The sequence below is a fragment of the Alosa alosa genome, chromosome 10 (genome assembly GCF_017589495.1).
Source record: "Alosa alosa isolate M-15738 ecotype Scorff River chromosome 10, AALO_Geno_1.1, whole genome shotgun sequence".
Classification (NCBI taxonomy): Eukaryota; Metazoa; Chordata; class Actinopteri; order Clupeiformes; family Clupeidae; genus Alosa; species Alosa alosa.
In genome coordinates this window covers 22,779,447-22,801,650 of record NC_063198.1, presented here as the reverse complement: position 1 = coordinate 22,801,650, position 22,204 = coordinate 22,779,447, and the positions used below count along the sequence as shown (strand labels likewise).

Genomic DNA, 22,204 nt, shown 5'->3' with positions numbered 1-22,204 from the left:
TGCTTACATTTTCAAACTCGAAGATTTGTTTGTGTTCTTTCTGGATTTAAATGGCATGATGAACCAGGATGAACTTTACATATCAGCCTTTGCCATTGGTCTGTGTGAGTATATGTGGAAATGGGTAAGTGTCAGAAGAACCCTTAAAGCAACACCAAAGAACTTTTCCTCTGTTGCATGCACTATTTGTTTATCCAACACCGGCTTTGCAAAAAACAATGTCCACAGACAAGGTAGAATATGTTGCATGATTTTATGAAAGTACGATGTATTGCGACATCAGATGCATATCAAATTTGTAGTTTCTTATGTCTCATTCCACCGAACTACAGATCCGCTACCCGATCTGGCAAACTAGTGCGGTTATAGCTGATAGAGGGCCGCGAAGTGAATGCAGAAGTGCCGTTCACCCTGTTACAAGTTGATGAACCACTGAAACGATTTTGGAAATATTATTTTAAGGTACAAAAAACTCTTTAGTGTTGCTTTAACTTGAAAAGCGATGCAGTCCAAAATGCATTCCTTATTATTCTAAACTAGAGATTCATCAGACTTAATATTTCACTTGAAATAGATTAGTCTTGATCTATTGTGTCAATAGTTTTAAGCTCATCACATGTGTTTCTCTTAGGGTTACTGCTGTGATCATGTCCTGGTGTCTGGCTGCTCTTTGATACTTCTATTTCACCTTTGCACAGAATGAACCTTGTCTTTATAGCATCTCGTAGACGCTGGATCTTGAGGGCGTATATGATTGGGTTAAGGGCCGAGTTGATTTGTGAAACTAGGACTCCCACATAGAACACCTGGCGGGGAATTGTCGACTTTGTCCCATAAAAAGTAACTATGTTCATTAACTGAATTGGGAGCCAGCAGATGGCAAACAAAACCAGAACAAGAACGAGGGACCGGGCCAGCTTCTGCTCCTTGTGATAGTAGGAGTGGGACACTACACTGATGGTACTTCTCAGCTGACGGTGGATAAGTGTGAAAATGCTGCAGTACAGCACGGTCATAACCAGCATGGGGACAAGGAAGAGGGTATAAAAGCTGAAGTAGACCAGGTAGGACATGGACATGACGTTAAGGAACTGGCACTGGGTCCTGTTCTGGGTCATGGTGGTGCGGTTGTTCCAGCCCATGAGGGGAGTGAAGCCAACTGTAGCAGCCGTGAGCCAGCATGCAGTCACCACCCACCAGCAGCGTGAAAGGGTCACCGTGGTCTTGTACCTGTAACAGTCATACAAGAGTGTAAACTTTACTGCACACAAGGAACTATCCAACAAACACATTAGATTCAGGGAGCAACCCCTAAAGACCCTCAGAAGGTTTTACATTTAGAGAACATTTGTATAACATTCTCTAAATGTTTCATTTTGTGGAACCTTTAGCGGACGTTCCTAGAACAATCGGTAACACTTTACTTGAAGGTATCTACATAAGAGTGATATGACACTGTCACTTTCATGACACATGAACCCTAACCCTAACATGTCATGACAAAAACCAAATGACACTTAATGACAGAAGCATTATGTCATAAACGTTTATGGCTTGTTTATAATGTTTGACAGTGTCATGTCACTCTAATGTGGATACCTTAAGTAAAGTGTAACCGAACAATCTCTGAAAGTTGCTATGTGGAACTTCCAGACAACCTATAGGCAATGTTACCTGAATGTTCTATTACTTACAGGGAAGCTACACCGGGCGCGTAACTGAAGCGTTTCTTTTACGTTGCTACTGCTGCAACAATTAGCTTCCATTATAATCAATGGAAGTAGCTACAGTACACCAGACATGATAGCGGCGCGCACATTAGGGGAAAAAATAGACCAGAGTTATGCGCCCAGTGTAGCTTCCCTGTTAAGGTAACATTTTTGGAACCTTTAACAAATGCTTTATGAATAGAACCATATAGTGGCACCTATAGTTACAGCACAATTGGCACAAATGCCTGTACGGTAACCTCAAGGTCCTGTGGACGTCAGATCTGGTTGCACAGAAACTGTCTTAAAAATGTCTAAAATTATTAAATTAACGCAAATTCAGCAAATCCCCGCAAATTCTGGGCGACCTTGCAATTTTGTCCAAACACCACAACTTTTTCGCAAATTTGACCAATCATCGTAGTTTCCCCGTGAAATTTCACCTACCACAACAGTCCCTTGCACAGAATATTGAGCCAGGTTCCACACAGACATGGGCATTATTTATTTATATATATTTTAAATACATATTTAATTACTTATTCAATTTTGTAATTTAATTTTGTAAATTGTATTTTGCAGGATTGGAAAAAATCAGATGTAGTTTTGTAGCAAAATGCGTTGAAGGGTTGTATTTAGAGTTTTTAATTCCAGTGGTGGAATGTAACGAAGTAGGCTACAAATACTTCGTTACTGTACTTAAGTAAATTTTCCACGTATTTGTACTTTACTTAAGTAAAATTTATAGTGCATACTTTTGACTTTTACTTCGTTACATTTTACAGCAATTATCTGTACTTTTACTCCGCTACATTTCTACAACACCATCGTTCCTTTTTACGATACATTTTATGATCAGTTTTTTTTTCTCTCTCTGACAAACACGTTTGTTGCTACCAAAGATTCTGGAGCGCTACGTGCATTCTTAGAAACATAAGCTTCTAGTCTAGACCTGGCAAAGCGTGAGCTTGTAGCCATCTGCATTCGGTAGGCTATATTCACCAGACCCATGGCTACACTGTACATGCAACTGTGTTCTGTGCCTTTCTCTGTCTGTTATCTGCAGCGTTAGGGCCTCCTCTCGGTGAGATTGCTATCCAGCGGATCAGCCGGGTTACAGGCTATGCCCATGCTTCTGTCACACGCCTGATCATTTGCGGCACAAATGAATGGTAGACTATTAATGAACCGGTGGCGGAAAAACTTAACATTTTCCAGATTAGGAAATATTCCTTAATTGTGTGTGATTAAATAAAGATGCATAGCCTACAATTGGGGGTAGTAGCGTGGCTCATTCAATGTCTATCGTCTGTCTGCGCAAGTGAAACTGAACTTAATCATAAAGACACCTTTCTAAGCAACTTTTCTGTTCAATCAGCATAATTGGCATTACGATCCACCCAACGTTTCCCTTATCTACCCCGTTAAACTTCAGGCTCTCGTGTTTTGCTGAATGATATTACTCAGCAGATCACCCTAGTAGATAACCAGAATTACAGTCTCTAGAATTGTAGGTCAGAATGTAAACTGGGCCACAGATGGTAAGCACAATTGCATTAACTTAAAACTATCTAGTCGAGTATAACCTAAAACTAGCTTAATTAAAATGCCACAGCCCATACTGATTTTTCCTTTTAGAATATATATATTAAGAGAATAAATCATTATGCAAATACTTTTACTTTTAATACTTAAAGTACATTTAAAAGCAGGTACTTTTTACTTTTACTTAAGTAGGGTTGTCATTGTGGTACTTTTACTTTTACTAAAGTAAATATTTCTCTGTGTATTTGTACTTTTACTTAAGTACTGAGTTTCAGTACTTCTGTCGTGTGGGCCCTGTGTGTCTCCCAAATGTTGCATAGAATGTGTTTACATATCTGTTTACCTGTGTGTTTGCTGATCATCGGGGACTATACAGAGGGGGGACAGACACGTGTGATAATTATGAATGTTTTATTGGGGCAATACAGACTGCAAACAAGAATACTGGACATATTGTGTTGTAGAGGGAGGGGGGATGTACTGTAATGGCCAGTCTTTGGTCTGTGTCTGCCGCTGTTTTGTTGTGATCGGTGGCCAGTATGGACGATCGCCGCCCACGGGGTGGATGACATACAGGTGTAGGCCCTCGGAAGAGTGGATGGCTGCGATGCAGATTGGTGGAGCTCGTAATGGACTGGGAAATAAAAGGGCTCACCAGTATGTGATTCGGCAGTCTGGGGGAGAGGGAGCGACAAGCGAGGCACGGACGACGGACGACGGATCCAGCCATTAAGACGGTGCCGCTGTTCCTGCGCGGCCCTGCAATCCATGTCACCGATGAAGCTTGCCGGCCGCGTCTAGCAGAGGGAAGAGGCTACGAGAGAGGACTGGAGATCGTATGATCGTTAAGACTATTCTGCGCTCTCAAACCGATCTAAAGGAACGGTGATCCCATGTAAATGCCCGTGTGAATTAAGTTATTGTGATTGTTTGCCGCAAAGCGCTCATCGTGGTTGTTTACTCCTTAACAGTGTCAGCAGCAGTGAGTCGAGTGGCGCAGTGCTTCCGGGTTCTCAGGACGGTGACGTCATCACGCCAAGAAAGCGGCGGCGTGCCCACGCCAACCCCATCCCCTGTGAAGGCAAAATAAGAGTCCTCTGGCTGTGCTTCAAGCTAAAGGTCCTGTGCTAGTGGATAAAAGACTGTAATTTTCCCCGGCCTACTTGGTGCACAGTGGCCGGGTGAGACTCAGTTTATTTTGATTTTGTGTTTTTTTGTTTCGGTCAGGAGGGGCCCTGACCGAACGGACATTTTTACTTGTTTGTTTGTGTGTTATGTTTCTGCCTGCATGAATGGGTTCTGGCTTGGGGGGGTTGGGAGGCTAAGTTGCTGGTAATGGTCTGGGGGTCCGTAGTGTGCACGTGTGCAAATGGTTGTGTGCCGTGAACAAGATTTGCTGTGGTACTCTGCTTGATGTCTTGATGTGACTAGGGTTCTGAAACCTATGGTAGCTGATGGTGTGGTTCTACTCACTTGTTTCCAAGATCCTAGCTGTGCTGTGTGACCAATGCTGACCTATTAACCCTTGCTCGAAACCTGTGTGGGTGGAATGCTTTTGACCTGTATGTAATAAAGATTTGTACATTTTCTTAAACATCTGTCTGTGTTGTGGTGTGTGTCCTGGGATTCTGAGCCTGTTCAGGGGTTGTTGTCAGCACTAGGCGACACTTCCTCCACCACTGTTTAATTCCTTCGTAATTTGTATAGCACAATTTACAGTTGTTTGTAGCCAAGTTGCTTAGCTTACTTAGATAGAAACATCCGACATGCATGACAACTTTAATGGTATGTTACCGACGTGACTGTGTTGATCACCGATGGTGTAACGTAAGGATTTTATTCATGGACTGCTGTTTTCATGAATACATGACTGTTTATAAGATTTTTTATAAATGTGTCTTAATATTGTTTAGCTTGGCTGTAGGGATGGCTGCTACGATTATGAGGTTTTTGGGTGGCTAACTATGATTGGAGCTCCTACACCTAAGCCTACTCGTCGACACATAATTTTCTAAGGGGGTGTTTTGTCTTTACGCAACGGCAGTAGCCTATGCACGGTGTGTAAATGTATGCATACACTGTTACGCTGTCATGAATCAATATTTGCTTGTAAACTGGTATGCTATGTATAGTTTAGCCAAGGCAATAACACTTAGTGAGCTCTGAGACTAATGTTACCTCTCCAAGCAATATTGGAGTCCTCCAGTGACAATAATAGTTTTAGTGAAAAGAGTAATGGTTGGTGGTGATTAAGATTATGTGGAAGTAATGTAAAATAAAACTAAACAACCTATTCACTATCAGACCTGTGATTTTTTTTTTTTTTTTTTTTTTTTTTTTTTTGTTATTTTAGATGGAGAGAGCAAAGTACGTGCAACTGAGGTGAAAGCAGCCGACTGCTGATGGCAAACATGACCCCAAGGACCACGATGGCATGGACATGGAACATGGATGGGTAGTTTCTGGATGAAGAGGAAGACATGTGCTAGAGGAGGAGAGTAATCTCCCATCATCCTCAGCTGGGTAAGCATGTTTGTGTATGTGTGTTCGCCCAACTGGGCGTATGCACATTTCTGGTTGTGATAAGAGTGTTGCTTATAACAATAATGACAGGGATTATAGTGATAGTTTGATTAGATTTGTAATTCAATTTCTAATTTTCTTATCTGACAATTTCTTTATTTTGAGCTTGGTCAAGTCCCATGTCAGGTAGAAAGCATACACTTTGCCTATCCTTCTAACACAGACAGGGACACCAACTCCAGTAGCATTTACACCTCATCGTCTGCTAGGCTTAGATGCACACACACACACACACCACGGATCTGGTGTGAATGTGTCGTTAGTGTATCACCTTATTTGTAGGGCAAATGATATCGATAATTATATATTGTATTGAATTATATGCTGTATGGTTGTTAAATGTTTTAATTGTTTATATTTGTGAATGTTAATATGAATTGATGCTTTGTTCATCATGTTAAAGTATTTTGTTGATCTTTGTTATGCTGTTGTCTCGTCATTCTTGTAGTTCTTGTAAACATATGTTTGTTATTTACCTGAAGTTGTTGTTCCTGATTATTTAATGAAATTGTCTTAGACTTATCTAAATAAAAATGATTTATTTCCTCTTTTGTAAACCTAACACATGTGCCAGTGTCTCTTATTCTTGTTTTCATAGTAGAATAAAGCACACGGAGAAGCAGTTACCATCTGCCTAGCCTTTATCTTTCCTCCCCACAATTGATTTAGCCTCTTCAGAGTACAGTAAGACATCCTATATTTAGCTATGCATCTTGTTTTGATGGTAAAACATCTTAAATTATTATACATGACCATTATATCTGTGTATTTTTGGTCAGATGTCAAACCAGGAAAGGAAAACATCCTACTCTTTAAAAGTTCTACTTGTTACTGCAACTTGCAGTTATGAGTAAATTAATCATAACTTCTGAACCAAAGGTGATAAATTGATTCTGTTTTTTTTCACTGAGGAGAACACAACACTGTCTATCTTTCACACACTATATCTACAATAGACATTGGGTGAAAAGTAAGATTCATCTTGACAAATTGATATTTTCGTGTTTTTGATGTTGAATTTTGAAGGTATTGTTTAAAAACAATGTGTGTTATACTCAAACTTAGATATGTACCATTTTAAAGGGCTAGTACTCCTGATTACAATGGTGGGTATATCTTATCTCTGCCATTAATAACACTTTATTTTAAGGTTCACATGTTAGCCACCAATACATACCTAATTAATACCTGTATTAGTGATTTCTAAGGCATGTGTTAGGCAACATTAACCATTTCTTAGGTGTGTATTCACAAATGTCTTGTTCATAACGAATTAGGTCTTTAGTATTGATATAATCTTAATAATGACCTTGTAAGCCTTGATCTCTACATACTAATTAATAGTAAGTACCAAAATAGAATATGTATAACTACTTGTATACTGTCTGAATAAATCCCAAATAGTAGGAGAACAGTTGTAGAATAAGCAAGTGTATGGCTCAACCTCATTGCTGCATTTCACTGCCCAGGTTGCTGTGTGAAATAGCACTTAATAACTGGGAGATTGGCTCCCATTCTAAAGTGGAAACTGGTTCCTTGGTAGCAAGCACATTATCATCAGTAATACCTCTGCAGAATGTACTTATTAGAATTGGTTCCATATTCTAAAGTCAGGCATTATTATTATTAAGAATTATATAATGGGAACAGTCTAAACTATAACTCCTGGTCAATACAGACATTATTTACCCTTAATACATTGCTAGTGCATACATTGTTTATTCAAAATATGGTCCCTGTACTAAAGTAGAGGCTGGGTGCAGCAGTCATGTTACAGCAGATATTAAGAAGTCCATTGAGGACCTAAAGGCAAGGGGATACCTTCTCCCAATACTGATAAAATACTAGTCCACTCCGGCAAGTAAATAGCAAATGTTCTTTTGTGTGATTTCTTTACTGCTACTGTAGTTTTCAGGCAAATAGGCCTGCTGTGTACAAGTTTTTGATATGTGGTAGGTGGGTCCCGTTTCAAAGAAGACCACCACAGATGTGTTGAATGACAATTCTTTTGCCCTTTTTATTTGTTTAAAAGACGTGTTTTTATCCTGTCAATTCTAGTTAAAACTAGCTTTTGCTAGTCTTTTTGTGCTTTGTGAGCTCATTGAGAGTACAATGTAACATGTTTACAGAACTTGTTAAATAAACATTGTCAGTGCTGTCACTTTTCTCATCTTCTTTTCTATTGTTAACACCCTCCCAGCCTCTACTTTAGAACAGGGACCATATTTTGAAGGAACATTGTATGCACTAGCAATGTATTAAGGGTAAAGAATGTCTATATTGACCAGGAGTTATAGTCTAGACTGTTCCCATCATATAATTCTTAATAACAATAATGCCTGACTTTAGAATATGGAACCAATTCATGACTAATAAGTATATTCTGCAGAGGTATTACTGATGATAATGTGCGTGCTACCAAGGAACCAGTTTCCACTTTAGAATGGGAGCCAATCTCCCAGTTATTAAGTGCTATTTCACACAGCAACCTGGGCAGTGAAATGCAGCAATGAGGTTGAGCCATACACTTGCTTATTCTACAACTGTTCTCCTACTATTTGGGATTTATTCAGACAGTATACAAGTAGGTTATGCATATTCTATTTTGGTACTTACTACTAATTAGTATGTAGAGATCAAGGCTTACAAGGTCATTATTAAGATTATATCAATACTAAAGGCCTAATTCGTCATGAACAAGAAATTTGTGAATACACACCTAACAAATGGTTAATGTTGCCTAACACATGCCTTATGTGGCCATTCTCCCATACACTCTAAGTATTTCTCTATCTACAATAGAATTTGGGGGGAAAATTAGATTAATCTTGACAAACTGATAGTTTTGTGTTTTTTGGGGTTGAATTTTAAAGATATTTTTTAAAACATATGTGTGTTCTCCTCAAAATTATTAATTATATTTTATACCATTTGAAAGGGCTATTTCTCCTGATTAATGGTGGGTAAATTCTATCTCTGTCATGTAGCATAATCACACAATAAGCCTTTTTGTGCCATAAGGCCATCGAGTATGAAAAAATGGAATGTTCGGCACGATCTGCAAAGGGTTAAATACTTGTGAAAAATCTGTCATTTTATTCTCAAATAGGCTATGCCAAAATTTCATAATTCCGTTAAATATACTACCTATAGCCATGCCAATAAGCTATGCTTATCATAGTCTGGGAGCCAAAGGCCAGAATCTTGGTGAACCTGGTTTTGTCGGTTTAAGTTTTTTTTTTCTTTGCTGTTTCTTGTTGCGTAGGGGGTTACTCAATAAAAACAGGGAGGGTGCCCGGTGATATCCATTGTACAATTCCCAATATTCAGCTCTAATTGAAACTCTCCTAAACGTGCATCCCGCCTGTTATTGGCTGGGGTTTGTTATGTTTTGTGGTGCAGGCTGCACCAGTTTGTTTTTGTTGCCGTTTGTGGAGCCTGGGTGTTTAGAGAGACCGCGTTTTTTAACAATGTGTTCAGGCGACAGGCAGCTAGCGGATAGTGAGGAGATGTCTGCTGTATGTGTATGTGTTTTTTGCACCTGTAAATAATTCTGTATATTGGGACAGCTTACAGGATGTCATTCTGTTTGTCCCCTATGTTGCGAGTCATGTACAGTGTATGTAGGCAATGCATTTCTAGCACAAAAAGGAAATGCAGTTCAGTTAACTGTTTGCGGTCAGAGGAACATTCTGTCTGTCCATCAGCTATTTATTCTTCATAACTCAGCTTTTACTAATCTCACTTTGTCCATCAGCAGGGGCGGAGCTAATGGTTCACTATAGGGGGTGCGACGATCTTTAGTGGGCCCCTATACTGTCGGTGTTTATCCCAACATCATGTTTTTATTTAGTCCACTTCATATTGTGCTTATTAGAGGCTGAGGCATTTTGTTTATGTCCTGATGACCTAGCCTACCGTTTAGTCGGTGCATCGGGGCAGCTTAGGCCTGCGACGATGCGAACTGTATGATCAGGCGCGCCTGCAGGTGTAGACCTACGGCCGTACGCACTGTGCGTACCATCAGGCAACTCAACGAGAGAGAATTTCCCCTGTGTGTGTTCACACAAAGTTAGCCCACCATAACTTCCCAATTGCTTCACAATTGTGCAGTATCCCATTAACTGCTCGACAATAGGCTATTTACAATTTTATTTAAAATTTGTAAACACGTTGTCAAACTCAACTTTAATGTACACACCTTTTGTTTGAGCAGGAGAGGGAATAATAGCCTAACAAACGCACGCAGCAATTACAAAAGTTGTGGGCTAGGCTACTTTCTTTTGCTATGGTTGCCTGTTATCAAGACACATGTTAAGCTAATTCACTAACTCAAGACTTCAAGGCTATCATGGATATAAAACGTTTTTTGGAAACAATGAAAGGGTGGAAGTAGCAAAGGATGGAGGCAGCAAAACTAGGAGTTATTTCAGATGAACAAGGTAGGCAAAATCCTTGTCAAAACGTTAGCATTACATCTGGATTATACTGAATAATGTTTACTGATGTTAAAGCGCGAACGCTGTTTAAAGCCATGCACCACGGTAAACTAGAACAAAACTAAAGATAACTTTACCCTTTATAGGGCTGTATAAAATTGTCCAAATGAATAGGTCGTTATTAGGCGTTGTTGTTGTATATTGCATATGGATTTTGTACTAGGCTACTTTTTAGGTGACCAATGCACGAACGAAACCGGGTAACGGACAAATATTATTAAGCCTTTCAATGTTTTGTTGCGCGCGGAGGGGTAGATTGTGCGCTTAAGGGCTTCTACATACTCGACGCACCGACCCGGTAGCTGACACCGTGGCGATCAAAATGGCGTAGATCTTGCTGGTAGCCGCCAGGATTTTAGCCAGGTAGCCGAGGTAGCGCACCACTCATTTTTTTTTCAGGGACAAAGCCGGAAACAGGAAGATGGACTAGTTCGAGGGCAAGCGAGAGATGCAGTGTTTTGTTACAGTCGTGAATTTTTAATAGTTTGCTGGATAAGTTAACAAAGTTACCAGCGAGAGTTGCAACACATGGAATTAAGAGGAAAGAATAGAAACGATTTATTCAAACAAAGGATATCTATTAAGGTTTGAACAAAATCTCTTTCCACTTCAGGAAATTACACAAACTCAGCCAGCTGCTAGCTAGCTAGCCAGCTAACTAAACTGTTTAAATTATTAAAATTTACCTCGGGATGACTAAAGTATCTATCTATATATCCATCTATCTATCTACCTGTGCGCACACCTTGGAAACTAGATGATAATGATGGTGGTAGTTGTGAATAGTAGCAACCAAAGTCTGAAGTACCATCACAGAGGCTAGATAATAGCAGAGCCCGTTTACATTCTCTGCTACTAGTGTTTCTTAATGCAGCTTCTTCTGCTGTGTAATGTAGTTAGCGTTAATCGTTTCACAACAGCGACACCTCTGTTCAGGAGAATATTGCAACTAGTGTTGTGACCACGACGCGCGAGTATAAATGGTTACGGCGCTTCTGTGACGTCACATTGTCGCGCTACCGGTCGGGTGCGTCGAGTATGTGGAACGTTTAACATTCATTCCTACTGGCGTGCCTGATAGTGACTGCTGTTGTCGCGGCAAGCTTAGGCCTATGCTCCTGTCTCTACATAGGCACAGTGTAGACTAGACCTACATGCTATGTCGCTGATTTTCTGTAATAAATGCAGCCTGTAGCATAGGCTACTTCGGCAAACCCAGACCGGTCGTGGCATCAGTTTCACTTTTAAAACGCAACAGTGTAGCGAGAGGGAGAGTGCGGGCTATTTAATTTGCAGCATGACAGACGAACTCCCATTGTGAGCGCAGTGGCATCTTTAGTAGGCCTAACATTTTTCATTATTATTTTCCCCCAGCAATCAGTACAAATAAGCATCGGTAAATATAACAATTAATCAAGATAGATTTGGCCAAAAGTGGGCCCCCTTTGCGGTCGTGGGCCCGGAGCGACCGCCCCCCCCGCTCCCTTCGCTTATGTCCATCAGCTATTTATTTGACAAAACTCAGGGTTTTTACTAACCAGCAGTCTGTCTGCCAGCTCTTTATTTTGCTTATATCTCAGGTTTTTATAGCCTAGAAATCTAGACGCACCCTAGCGGCGGCAAATTAATTTGCTCAGCCTGTACGTCTAGTAGCAAACCATAGGGATTTCTATTGGCTGACACCATGGACGTCATCCAATCACAGTGCTCTATTTTGTTAGAGAGTCTTAAGGCGGGCTTAACAGGATGACGACAGTCCTGCGACAGTGAACAACAAGGAAGGTGGCAATGGCGAACAAAGAGCGGTTGTTTGAATCGGCGTTGGCGTCAACTTTGGAGGAGTTGGACTTGTGCTTTTCTTTGAAAGTTGAGCAACACAATGCACTTAAGTCATTCCTTTCGAAGAAGGATGTATTTGCCGTTTTGCCGACCGGACACGGTAAAAGTTTACTTCCCCGTTCACTGTTTTCATCGCTCTGGCCACGTCATCCTGCTCTTTGTTCTGATTGGTCGTAGTGTTGGCCTATTGCATGCCTAGGCAGTTTGAAAGACAATTCTCTGCCCGCCTCTTGGATTAAGCGAAGTGAATGGGTCGATTCCAGACTATACATTTCAATGATATAGGATGGCCCGCCAGGCTAAGGTTTTTATGTTTGTTTTGCTGATAGATTAGGACATAGGAAACACAGACACAACCAGGTTTTGAATGATGAATGGTGGTAATTCATTTGAATGGTGGGCAAAGTAAAGGTAATTTAGGAACTTGGTAAAATCAACTTGCCAATTTAAGATCATGGGCAAGATCTTTAGCGAAAACATTAATGAATTAGCTCAATACTACCCCATGCCACGCAATAGCTATAATTTATGCACAAGAACTTGCCAGACTCTGAGTGAAGAAGATCACCACAAAGCAGAAGGATAGGCAGCTGTATTTTCACTTGACTTGGCTAACACTGTATAGCACAGCGGTTCCCAGTTTATTCTCCTACCACCACCTTTATCCTGACTTGGCTCGTGTACGGTACCCCCATCCGACACATAAAAACGCAACACATTCTAATGACACATTCCAGGCATCATGTTTAGTTAGCCACCCTACATGATAGCATGTATTCCTGTCAAACTGGATGGTGGTGTTTAAAGAGAAACTATGCAGTTTTGGCAATTTCTCCACTGTTTTCTCGCTTTTTGCTTGCAGGTTTCTCTGCAGAGCTCCCCCTACAGCTTCAGAGTATATATTTTTTTTCGACACTCTTTAATTGGTTAGTCTGCCGTTTTCACTTTCCCTGTTCCTCTGACAACGGTTTATGACCGCCGATAGTTAAGCGGTCATATAATCATACTGTATGATGATTGTCAAAGTTTTTTTTTTTTTCCGTCATCTACTTCCTGAATTTTTGGTCAACAATACCCGGGACACCGAAACACCGGGGCACATGAAATTTGGTGGGTATGTAGCCCCACTAGACTTTTACGGAAAAAATTTGTTTGGTCCCCGGGGGCCACTCCCCCTACCCGCTGGGCCCCCGGAAACCAAAAAAATCAGTTTTTCCTAAATAACTACCTGAACCGTGGCACCGAGGATGAAGAAATTTTTATGGTATGTTGGTCTCAAGGGCCCACATCAACCTAGCCCATAATCACTCATTTGTGATTTGCACCCCCCCGGTAAAAATGAAAATGCAATATCATTCTGCTTTAATCGCCCCTCTCTTCAGTTAAGATGTTCAGAACTGCACCAAATTTTATGTGTATGATTAACCTGGCAGTCTCTGGGGGTATGGCAAGTTTCGTAGAATTTCATCCATGGGGGGGTCTAAAAAAATGTAAGTTATGTGTACATTTAGTGACTGTACACTCATTGGCCTGTAGATGGTGGTGCACACATATACACACGCACACACACACACAGGCACGCACATACTATCGGTATCGGCAATTAGAACGGCCGATACATAATTACAAATTCAGTAGGATTAAAGGAAAACCAAATATTCATCATCATCATCATGGCTGCATTTCCAGTATTGGCGATACGTAGTCGTTTGTCCACCAGATGGCGCATCGTTGCAGTGATACATAATTTGGTTGGAAGTTAATCTAAAGTGGGTTGGAAAAACAATGGACGCTTCCTACAAGGACTGTAGTTTACCGCAGAGAGCGTCTAATAAGGATAGGACGATTTTCACATGAAATGTTATTCCCATTTCTTCTTGAAGCCGAAATAAATCTGAGAATGTTTATCGGACATGCTTGGTTTTTACTGCAGGTATGTTAATCTTATAATATCAATAGCTATAGGACCTAGGTAGCCTACAATAATGTTACCGTTAGCATTGGTTGAGTGATGGAGGCCAATTTGATTGCATTTGTAGAAAACTATGTGGTTATACCAAGCAAATTGATAGCAGCACTAATTGTATCTTTCGACTGTCATCTCATTTGCTTATGACCATAACCTAGGCTATAGACAAGTGCTATTTCAAGAAAAAATCCTTGTATATGGGTCTAGAGGCATTTCTTAGTCAAAGTTGGGAACAGGACTTTTTTTCAGTTTTTGACCATCTAATTAGCATAAACAAAATGGCGATTTTGGGCACTTTCTTTGGACGGGCATCATTATACCATGTAAATAAATTAATATTGTTCACATCTGTGCATCTCAGAAATCTCCCGTGGGCAATAAATAAAAAGTAAATGCTATGAAAAATATAAAAATGCAAAAAAAACTATTATTATACTAATTAGCCTTATTATCACCTTATTATACTCTTGACTATGTTTACGGTCCTCTTTGGCAAAGAGTGTGGCCTGACTTCATAACATCTTCTTCGTGGTGGGTGGACACATGTTTGGAGTTTAAAATCATTGGAGTTCCTTTGAACTAATCACGAACAACCGTAGAAATATCAGTAGAATATCGCTATGTTTAAGTGTAATAAAGTGTGTACATTTATAAATATAAATAGAATACTATGGGTGGGATAGGGGCAAAATGTTCGCTTCCTTGTTGTCCCTGTGAAGGTTGCCATCGACATGGACACCTCAACAGGCACAGGCAAGGAGGCACCGGGGGGGAGGGGGTGTGAGGAACCATCCTCTGCCGTCCTTTCCAGTCGGAGGCAGAGCAGTTGCCATACCATACTGTGACACAGTTGGTGAGGATGCTCTCAATGGTGCAGCGGTAGAGGTTTAGAAGTTCACCAGGATCTGAGGAGAGAGGTTATGTTCTTTAGTCTCCTCAGGAAGAAGAGATGCTAGTGAGCCTTCTTGATCAAGGTAGAGGTGTTGAGGGTCCAAGAGAGGTCCACACAGATGTGGACACCCAGAAAGATGAACTGGTGACATGCTCCTCTTCAGTCCTGTTGATGAGGATGGGGCTTTGTGTGCTAGCTTTTGACTTCCTGAAGTCCACAATGAGGTCTTTGGTCCTCTTGGTGTTGAGAGCCAGGTTGTTGTCGGTGCTCCGCGATGTTAGGTGCTGGACCTCCTCCCTGCAGGCTGTCTCATTATTGTTGCTGATGAGAGCAATCACCATAGTGTTGTCTGCAAACTTGACAATGGTGTTAGAGCCATGTACAGGTATGCAGTTGTAGGTGAAGAGGGAGTAAAGGAGGGCTCAGCACACGCCAGTGTTCAGGGTGAGGGTTTAGTGGGTGAGGTGAGGTTATCTAATCTAACAGACTGCAGTCTGTTGGTTAGGAAGTCCAGAATATAGTTTCAGAGGGAGGTATTGATGTCCAGTTCACTGAGTTTGGAGGGGATAATGGTGTTGAATGCTAATTTTACTAACACAAATGTTATGAAGAAATATGGGTAACACTTTATGGTAAAGGTACATGAATTATCATGAATTCATGCATGAATTAACTCATGATTTATGCATTACTTCATTCCTTTATATCCTATGAATCATCAGGAATTGACATGAATTCATATACTCTCATTCATGATGACCTCATGTATGAACAACACATTAAAGCATTAGGTGTGATGGGTATATCATTATGATTTATGATTTCTTAAGCATGATAATCATGATTACATGAATTTTAGGATAATTGCTTATGCATTCATCATGTCTTTGGCACCTCAAATAAAGTAGTGAATAATGACATGTGTTTAGAGAACTCCAAAGTTATGTTCAAATCAGAATTTGAGCAGTGATGACCACATTTTTGGCAGAAAAATAAAGTCATGATCATAATGATGTGCCCACCGTACCTAATACTTTAGGAATGTGTTCATGTATGAGGTCACAAATGACAAACTATGAATTCAGTAAATTCCTGATGATTAATTAGATATTAATGAATGAAATAATACATAAATCATGAATTAATTAATGTACCCTTACCGTAAGTACCGTACCGCATCTCACGACTCGACTACTGCAATGCCCTCCTGACAGGTCTCCCAGCCTGCGCAGTGAAACCACTTCAGATGATCCAGAACGCGGCGGCGCGCCTGGTCTACAACCAACCCAAAAGGGCACATGTTACCCCGCTGCTCATCCAGCTACACTGGCTACCTATGGCGGCCCGCATCAAATTCAAGTCTCTAATGCTTGCCTACAAAGTAGTCTCCGGTTCTGCTCCCACCTACTTGAATGCCCTCATACAGACTTACACTACCTCCAGACCGCTCAAGGCTCCTCTGGCTAAGCGGCGTCTAGCTCTACCACCCGATGCGCTCAAGCCAATCAAACTTTTTCTCATCTGTTGTTCCTCGTTGGTGGAACACACTGCCAGTTCCTACAAGGGCAGGGACATCCTTTTCCACTTTCAAAAAACTCCTGAAGACCCAGCTCTTTAGAGAACATCTACTCTCATAGCAACACTTACAACAAGTCTTACTGATCCTAGCACTCACCAGCCGTTTTAAACTGACAAGTAACTGCTAAAAACAGCACTCACCGACACACTTATTCTTACTGTACTCTAATGTTTTTTTTTAAACTGTCCTAAAATTGTGAGAATTGTTCTAAAACTTACTGTTTACCATGTTGTTAGTCGCTTTGGTTAAAAAGCGTCAGCCAAATGTAATGTAATGTAATGTAATGTAATGTAAGTGTTACCGAAATGGGTAAAGGCCTGTGTAACTTACTCCGAGACTACATACATTACCAACCCAATTCGCTTCAATTATGTAAATGTAATGTAAATCAGGTTTTATGGCCAAGTATACTTGGGTATACAAGGAATTTGGTCTCTGCATGTATCCCATCCGTGAATTAGTGAACACACAGGTAACACATTGAAGCACAACCTGGAGCAGTGAGCTGCCTTGCTACAGTGATGCTCGGGGAGCAGTGAGGGGTTGGTTAGGTGCCTTGCTCAAGGGCACTTCAGCCGTGGATGTGGGCATGGGAGACTAGTGCTCAACCTTTCCACCACCCACATTTCCCCTACTGGTCGGGGATAGAACCGGCAACCCTTTGGTTTCAAGCCTGAAGACCTAACCAGTAGGCCACAATTTTAAACTTTACATTTCATCACTACACATCTTTCTTGACCCTCAAAAAACATAAGTCTCATTTGTCAAATACCGTGTGCCTGCTCCGTTATAAAATTTTAACAATTACATTTTTCAAAGGTTTTTTCAGGTAATTAACATGGGCATACTAGATTTTTTTTTCTGTATCCTTGATCTATTGACCAAGGAAGATTTCTGTGAACAATATGAATTAATTTACATGGTATAATGACATCCGCCCAATGAAAGTGCCCAAAATCGCCATTTCGATGGTCATAAACTCAAAATTCAGCTTGGGAACAGGGCTAGTTGGATTCAGCACACCTTAATTATGCACACCTTATATGTGCCTCTAGGAAGCACATATCTCAAAAATATCACCTGTCTACTACTAACAGGAGCTAAGTGAGTTAGCCACAACACGTTCGCTACGTGATGGTTTTTTAATGGAAAATATATAGGCTACCTGAAAGATAACCTGTCTATGATGCATCCTAAACACCGGGCTGGGACATTTCTGCTCAAAGTCTCAAAAAGCATCTGAGTCAACGTTCATTCCCAAACACCCATATAGGCTACTTCAACCCTCTATTTTCAAAAGTGATTCAAGTAAGGAAGAGCATGGCCCAAAGTAAAGTAACTAGGACTGAAACTACATAAATTCGTCAAAGTGAATAATTTGTGTCAACTCGCCGCAATGTAGATTTATTAACGAACCTGTGATGATCTACATCACCATTTAAACCAAATGTTTTAGAGCGCACTTGAGAGATGTATCCAGGGCAGGGCTGTACCTACACATATTTGTACGTGCTACAAAAATCATTCTTTGCGATGGATGATTTAGTACCAACGTTACACCGGTCTGATACAGTTTTGCCTATGGCTACCGTGAGACTGAGATGCTTTTTGTTTGTTTGAAGTGCGTGTTTAGGGTGTGAGAGGGGAGTCGATGTGCTTTGATTCCAGCTTGGTAGTTGTAGTCTATGCGATTAAAAAACACGTGTGTGTGAAGTATCCAAACAATGATAACGCTTTCATTATGGCTGCTTTAGCCACAGACCTTGAGCTACTGTATAGTGGGTTGGGTTCCATTTAGAAATGTCCACTTCATTTGCGCCTTCCGTGATTAACACAGCTGCGTGAAATGTATTACTACTGATATGCAAAACGATTAACTTTTCGCCAAGAGGTGGCAGCTTTTTAAGTCCGCTTGATACTGTAAGCCATTGGTTCCCAAAGGAGATTTTATTTGGGTCGCCAGCATAGCCTAGTGACCATTTATGTTGTGTAATAGGCCTAGCAAAGGGCCTACCTTATATTGTTTGTTAACAGTCATGGTTTTGTCATAACTCCTCTATGCATTTTTGCATTAGAATAGCTCTGAAACCGGGGGGCGAACACGTCGCAGGGGGGGCGCCAGTGCGTGGATATCTCAATCGCAAAATTTGGATGTGCAGTGGCCTTACCCACGTAAAACAGAGTGAAATAACATTTTGTATAGAAACATTATATCATTGGATACATATATTTTTCTAGCTATTTAGCCTAAACGACATAGTGCATAGTATTTCCATAACCGCGAGACAGCACTTCACGATGACGGCAATGAGTAGTTAACAGACAAGACGCAATCTATATGAATATCTGCAATCTAGCAATCTGTGTATGAGTATGATGATAAAATGTGTATGAACAGTCTAGCTACGCATTTCATGAAAGCCCTTTTGGACACAGTTATTTGCATTGACAATAAAGCTGAATATCATATGAACTAGATGACTAAACTTATGCATATGTAGAAGAAGAAACATTCACAAAAAGCATGACATGACCTCTCTTCTTGATAGCTGTTGAAAACTGCATGGAACTGACAGGGATTGTTTTGTTTAATAATAAATAAATAGATAAATTATTAAATAAATAAAACATTATGCTGCTACCTTCTGCTTTTCCCAAATACAATGTAGCCTACAGGTGTACCTTTCATCAGTCCAGTTGCAATGGATGGACTGTGATGAACTGCCCTACTTGTGATTGTTTAGAGATTAGCGGCCCGCACACACACATCCCAAACAAGCATACACAAAAGTTTCAAGAGTGGGGGATGGAGTAGGTTGGATCGGACAGGCCTGCCCCCACTGCTTAAAAAAAATCCTAGAGGAAACACTGGAACTCTGGATTCCCAGGGTATCATTAAAGGAAAATTCCGGTAAAAGTCCCTTTTCTGGTTTGTTTTGGATGAACTAGAGTGGTGGACACCGAAATTTTGACGATTGGTCCTGTCTCGACCTTTCTGACTCGTTTTGAATCGCCTTTGACTACTCAGAGTGGCTGCCAACAGGCATACTGTAGGCTACTCAAACATGTCCTAAAACAACCCTTAACGTTCGTTTTCTTAACTGCAACTCACCGAGTGGTTAGTGGTGTTGACACTTAAGACAGGGCACAGTACAACATACACTACAACAACAAATAAATAGGTATGCACATTTAAACATGAAATTGAATTATATTTAACAAATGAAACAGACTTCCACACATCCAGCACTTTACATTCAGCTTATAATTTTGCTTACTATTACTGGTGAAGTGGTATTTGGATTACTACTGTAATCATGATTAACTTTTTTGTATGAAAATTCAATAGAAAACTGGCAACCTTTCAATGGTCATTGGCCATACAGGCCCCACCTTACCTGAGAGGGATGGCCACACGTAGGAACCGATCCACTGCAATGGCCAGCTGGGAGAAGACAGATGTTTGGGTCAGAACAATTACCACCGAACAAAAGGCCACACAGCCATGGAAGGACAAATGGATCCGGCCATCTCCCAGAATCCGCATTGGCACCACCACGGCCCCCACCAGGAAGTCAGCTACGGCCAGAGAGGCGATGAAGCAGAAGGTGGGCTGCCGCCGCACGGCACCACACTTCCACAGTGCCCAGATTACCAGCAGGTTACCAAGGCAGCATGCCACACCGATCAGGACCTCAAGCACGGTGTAGACCAGTTCTGCTTTGCTTGCCATAAATGTTGAGAGGGCCAGAGAGACAGAGATGCAGTGTGTGGGGAAACTTGAGAGTAAAAAGGGAACAGTGAAGACAAAATATACAGAATGTGCAAGGAGGAACATGATTTACTTGATTACATCAACAGGAAGGCCTTTTCAGTTCACACATCCTGGGTTAGTAGTCTTGACCAATAATGTATGATCACACCAAGTGCAAAGTAAACCCTTTTCACAAGGGCGGCCATAACTGCCATAACTGATTCAACAACTGTTGCCTACTGTCACACAACAACAAAAAAAAACTAAATATTTGTTATATTTTTGGGCTTTTATTCCTCTAATCAGGGGAGAGAGTGACATGAGGCGAGTAGGGGTGGGATCGGGAAATGATCCGGGGAGGACTCTTACCCGGGTGCCTGTGGCCACGAATAGCACAATATGGTTCGGGAGCTGTAACCAATTGCGCCACAGGTAGCACAGATATGAACAGATTTGTGAAGATGCAGGAGGTCAGTCAGCTGAGACGTTCGAGTGAGTGAGCTATTGTCCAAGCTCTAAGGGGTTTGAGTGGTGTGGGTTTTCCTCCTGTTCAACTAAGACAGGACATACATCTTTTCTGAATGCACTCAACTTCTCTGTCAATAATGATCGCAAAGTAAAAGTAAAAAGTAAAAGTAAAGTCGCAAGTGAACTGTGACCATTGCATTTAACAGTGAAAGTCAGCTACAGTATACTAACCCCTCAAAACATTATTGCCTGCATTTCCCCAAATAACTTGTAATCCTGCAAGAGCTACAGTACATGTGTGCCCATTAGGAATGACGATGTTTTATAGTTGTGTTGATGTGCTGTGTGTGAATTTGAATTTGAAGTGGAATTAAATGATGTGGCAAACATATTTAAGCAATACTGATCATGTTAACTTTACCATAACTTACATGCTTGTAATGCATGCATGGCTTAACTCATGTATGCATGAGTTAAGCCAACCTTATTTATCCAACCGCAACCGCATTTATCTTGTCCGTTCTTTTGTGTCATGTTTCATGACCTCTCTCCACATCCTACAGTATCAGTATTTTGATATTTTGGAAAGGGTGTCATATTGAAATCATACATTTGCTATATGCTATTGGAGGCACAGTACCTAACCTTAAGGGGAACCTAAGGAACCTGGTTAGAGGAAATAAGGAAGTTTACTTGTTAAACTTTAATTTCAATACAGATAACAATGTTCAAAAATACAGTATTCGTTGCAAAATATCAAGTATGCAACATTATAGATGCAAAATAATCCTAATGTTCTGATGAAGACATGTTTTGTCGCAACGCGTAAGCCCACTTAAAGAAAAGGCTTTTTAACTATAAAAAGTAGTGTGCCTTTGGAATCTTTTGGTCGAACCAACTCTTTTAAGGCAAAATAATCCTTACAGAAATGTCTCAATCATGTCAAGAGGCATAGAAGCTGAAGCATCAGAAGGAGGAATGAGAGGTTAAATTAATCCAGTCGATAAATATCAAATTGCAGATCTTGCAGAGACAGGGCACTGGAATTCCAATCTTAATTGTTTTTCTGGCAGTGAACCAAGAGATGCGATGTAACAGATATGATGGAGACAACACATTACTTCACATATCACATTGTTACACACAGAGCTAAACCAGCATGAAGATGAAGTGTCTAATATGAGCGAAGAGGTGGCTCTTTATTGTTTGTGGATGTAGTGTTTTGTTGTTTTTTCAATCAAAGTCTTGTCCAAATAATTGATGTACAGGAAAACCAGTGTCTGCATCTCAATTTCTAATGACCTTGAATGCTGCACTAATGTTGCACTAATTTTAACTTCCACTAAATGTCATTGCATCATTGTGGC

At 40.7% G+C, this 22,204-nt stretch overlaps 1 protein-coding gene across 1 annotated transcript; it reads right to left on the bottom strand.

Moving 5' to 3' along the window:
• Positions 1 to 374: 374 nt before the first annotated feature.
• On the bottom strand, positions 375 to 20,421 carry LOC125302556 (adenosine receptor A1-like). Its single transcript, XM_048255795.1, has 2 exons — positions 20,014 to 20,421; positions 375 to 1,230 (listed from the first exon to the last, which is right to left on the bottom strand). Exons 1-2 carry the CDS (start codon positions 20,346 to 20,348, stop codon positions 576 to 578), a joined length of 990 nt encoding a protein of 329 aa, XP_048111752.1. The 5' UTR covers positions 20,349 to 20,421; the 3' UTR covers positions 375 to 575.
• Between the last annotated feature and the right edge of the window lie 1,783 nt (positions 20,422 to 22,204).

What these genes read in the sequence shown, in the direction of transcription:
- LOC125302556 (XM_048255795.1), bottom strand. Translation starts at nt 20,348, where the DNA reads ATGGCAAGCAAAGCAGAACTGGTCTACACCGTGCTTGAGGTCCTGATC. An exon ending in CGTGTGGCCATCCCTCTCAG is followed by an intron (nt 1,231 to 20,013) that starts GTAAGGTGGGGC and finishes TGACTGTTACAG; the next exon opens with GTACAAGACCACGGTGACCC.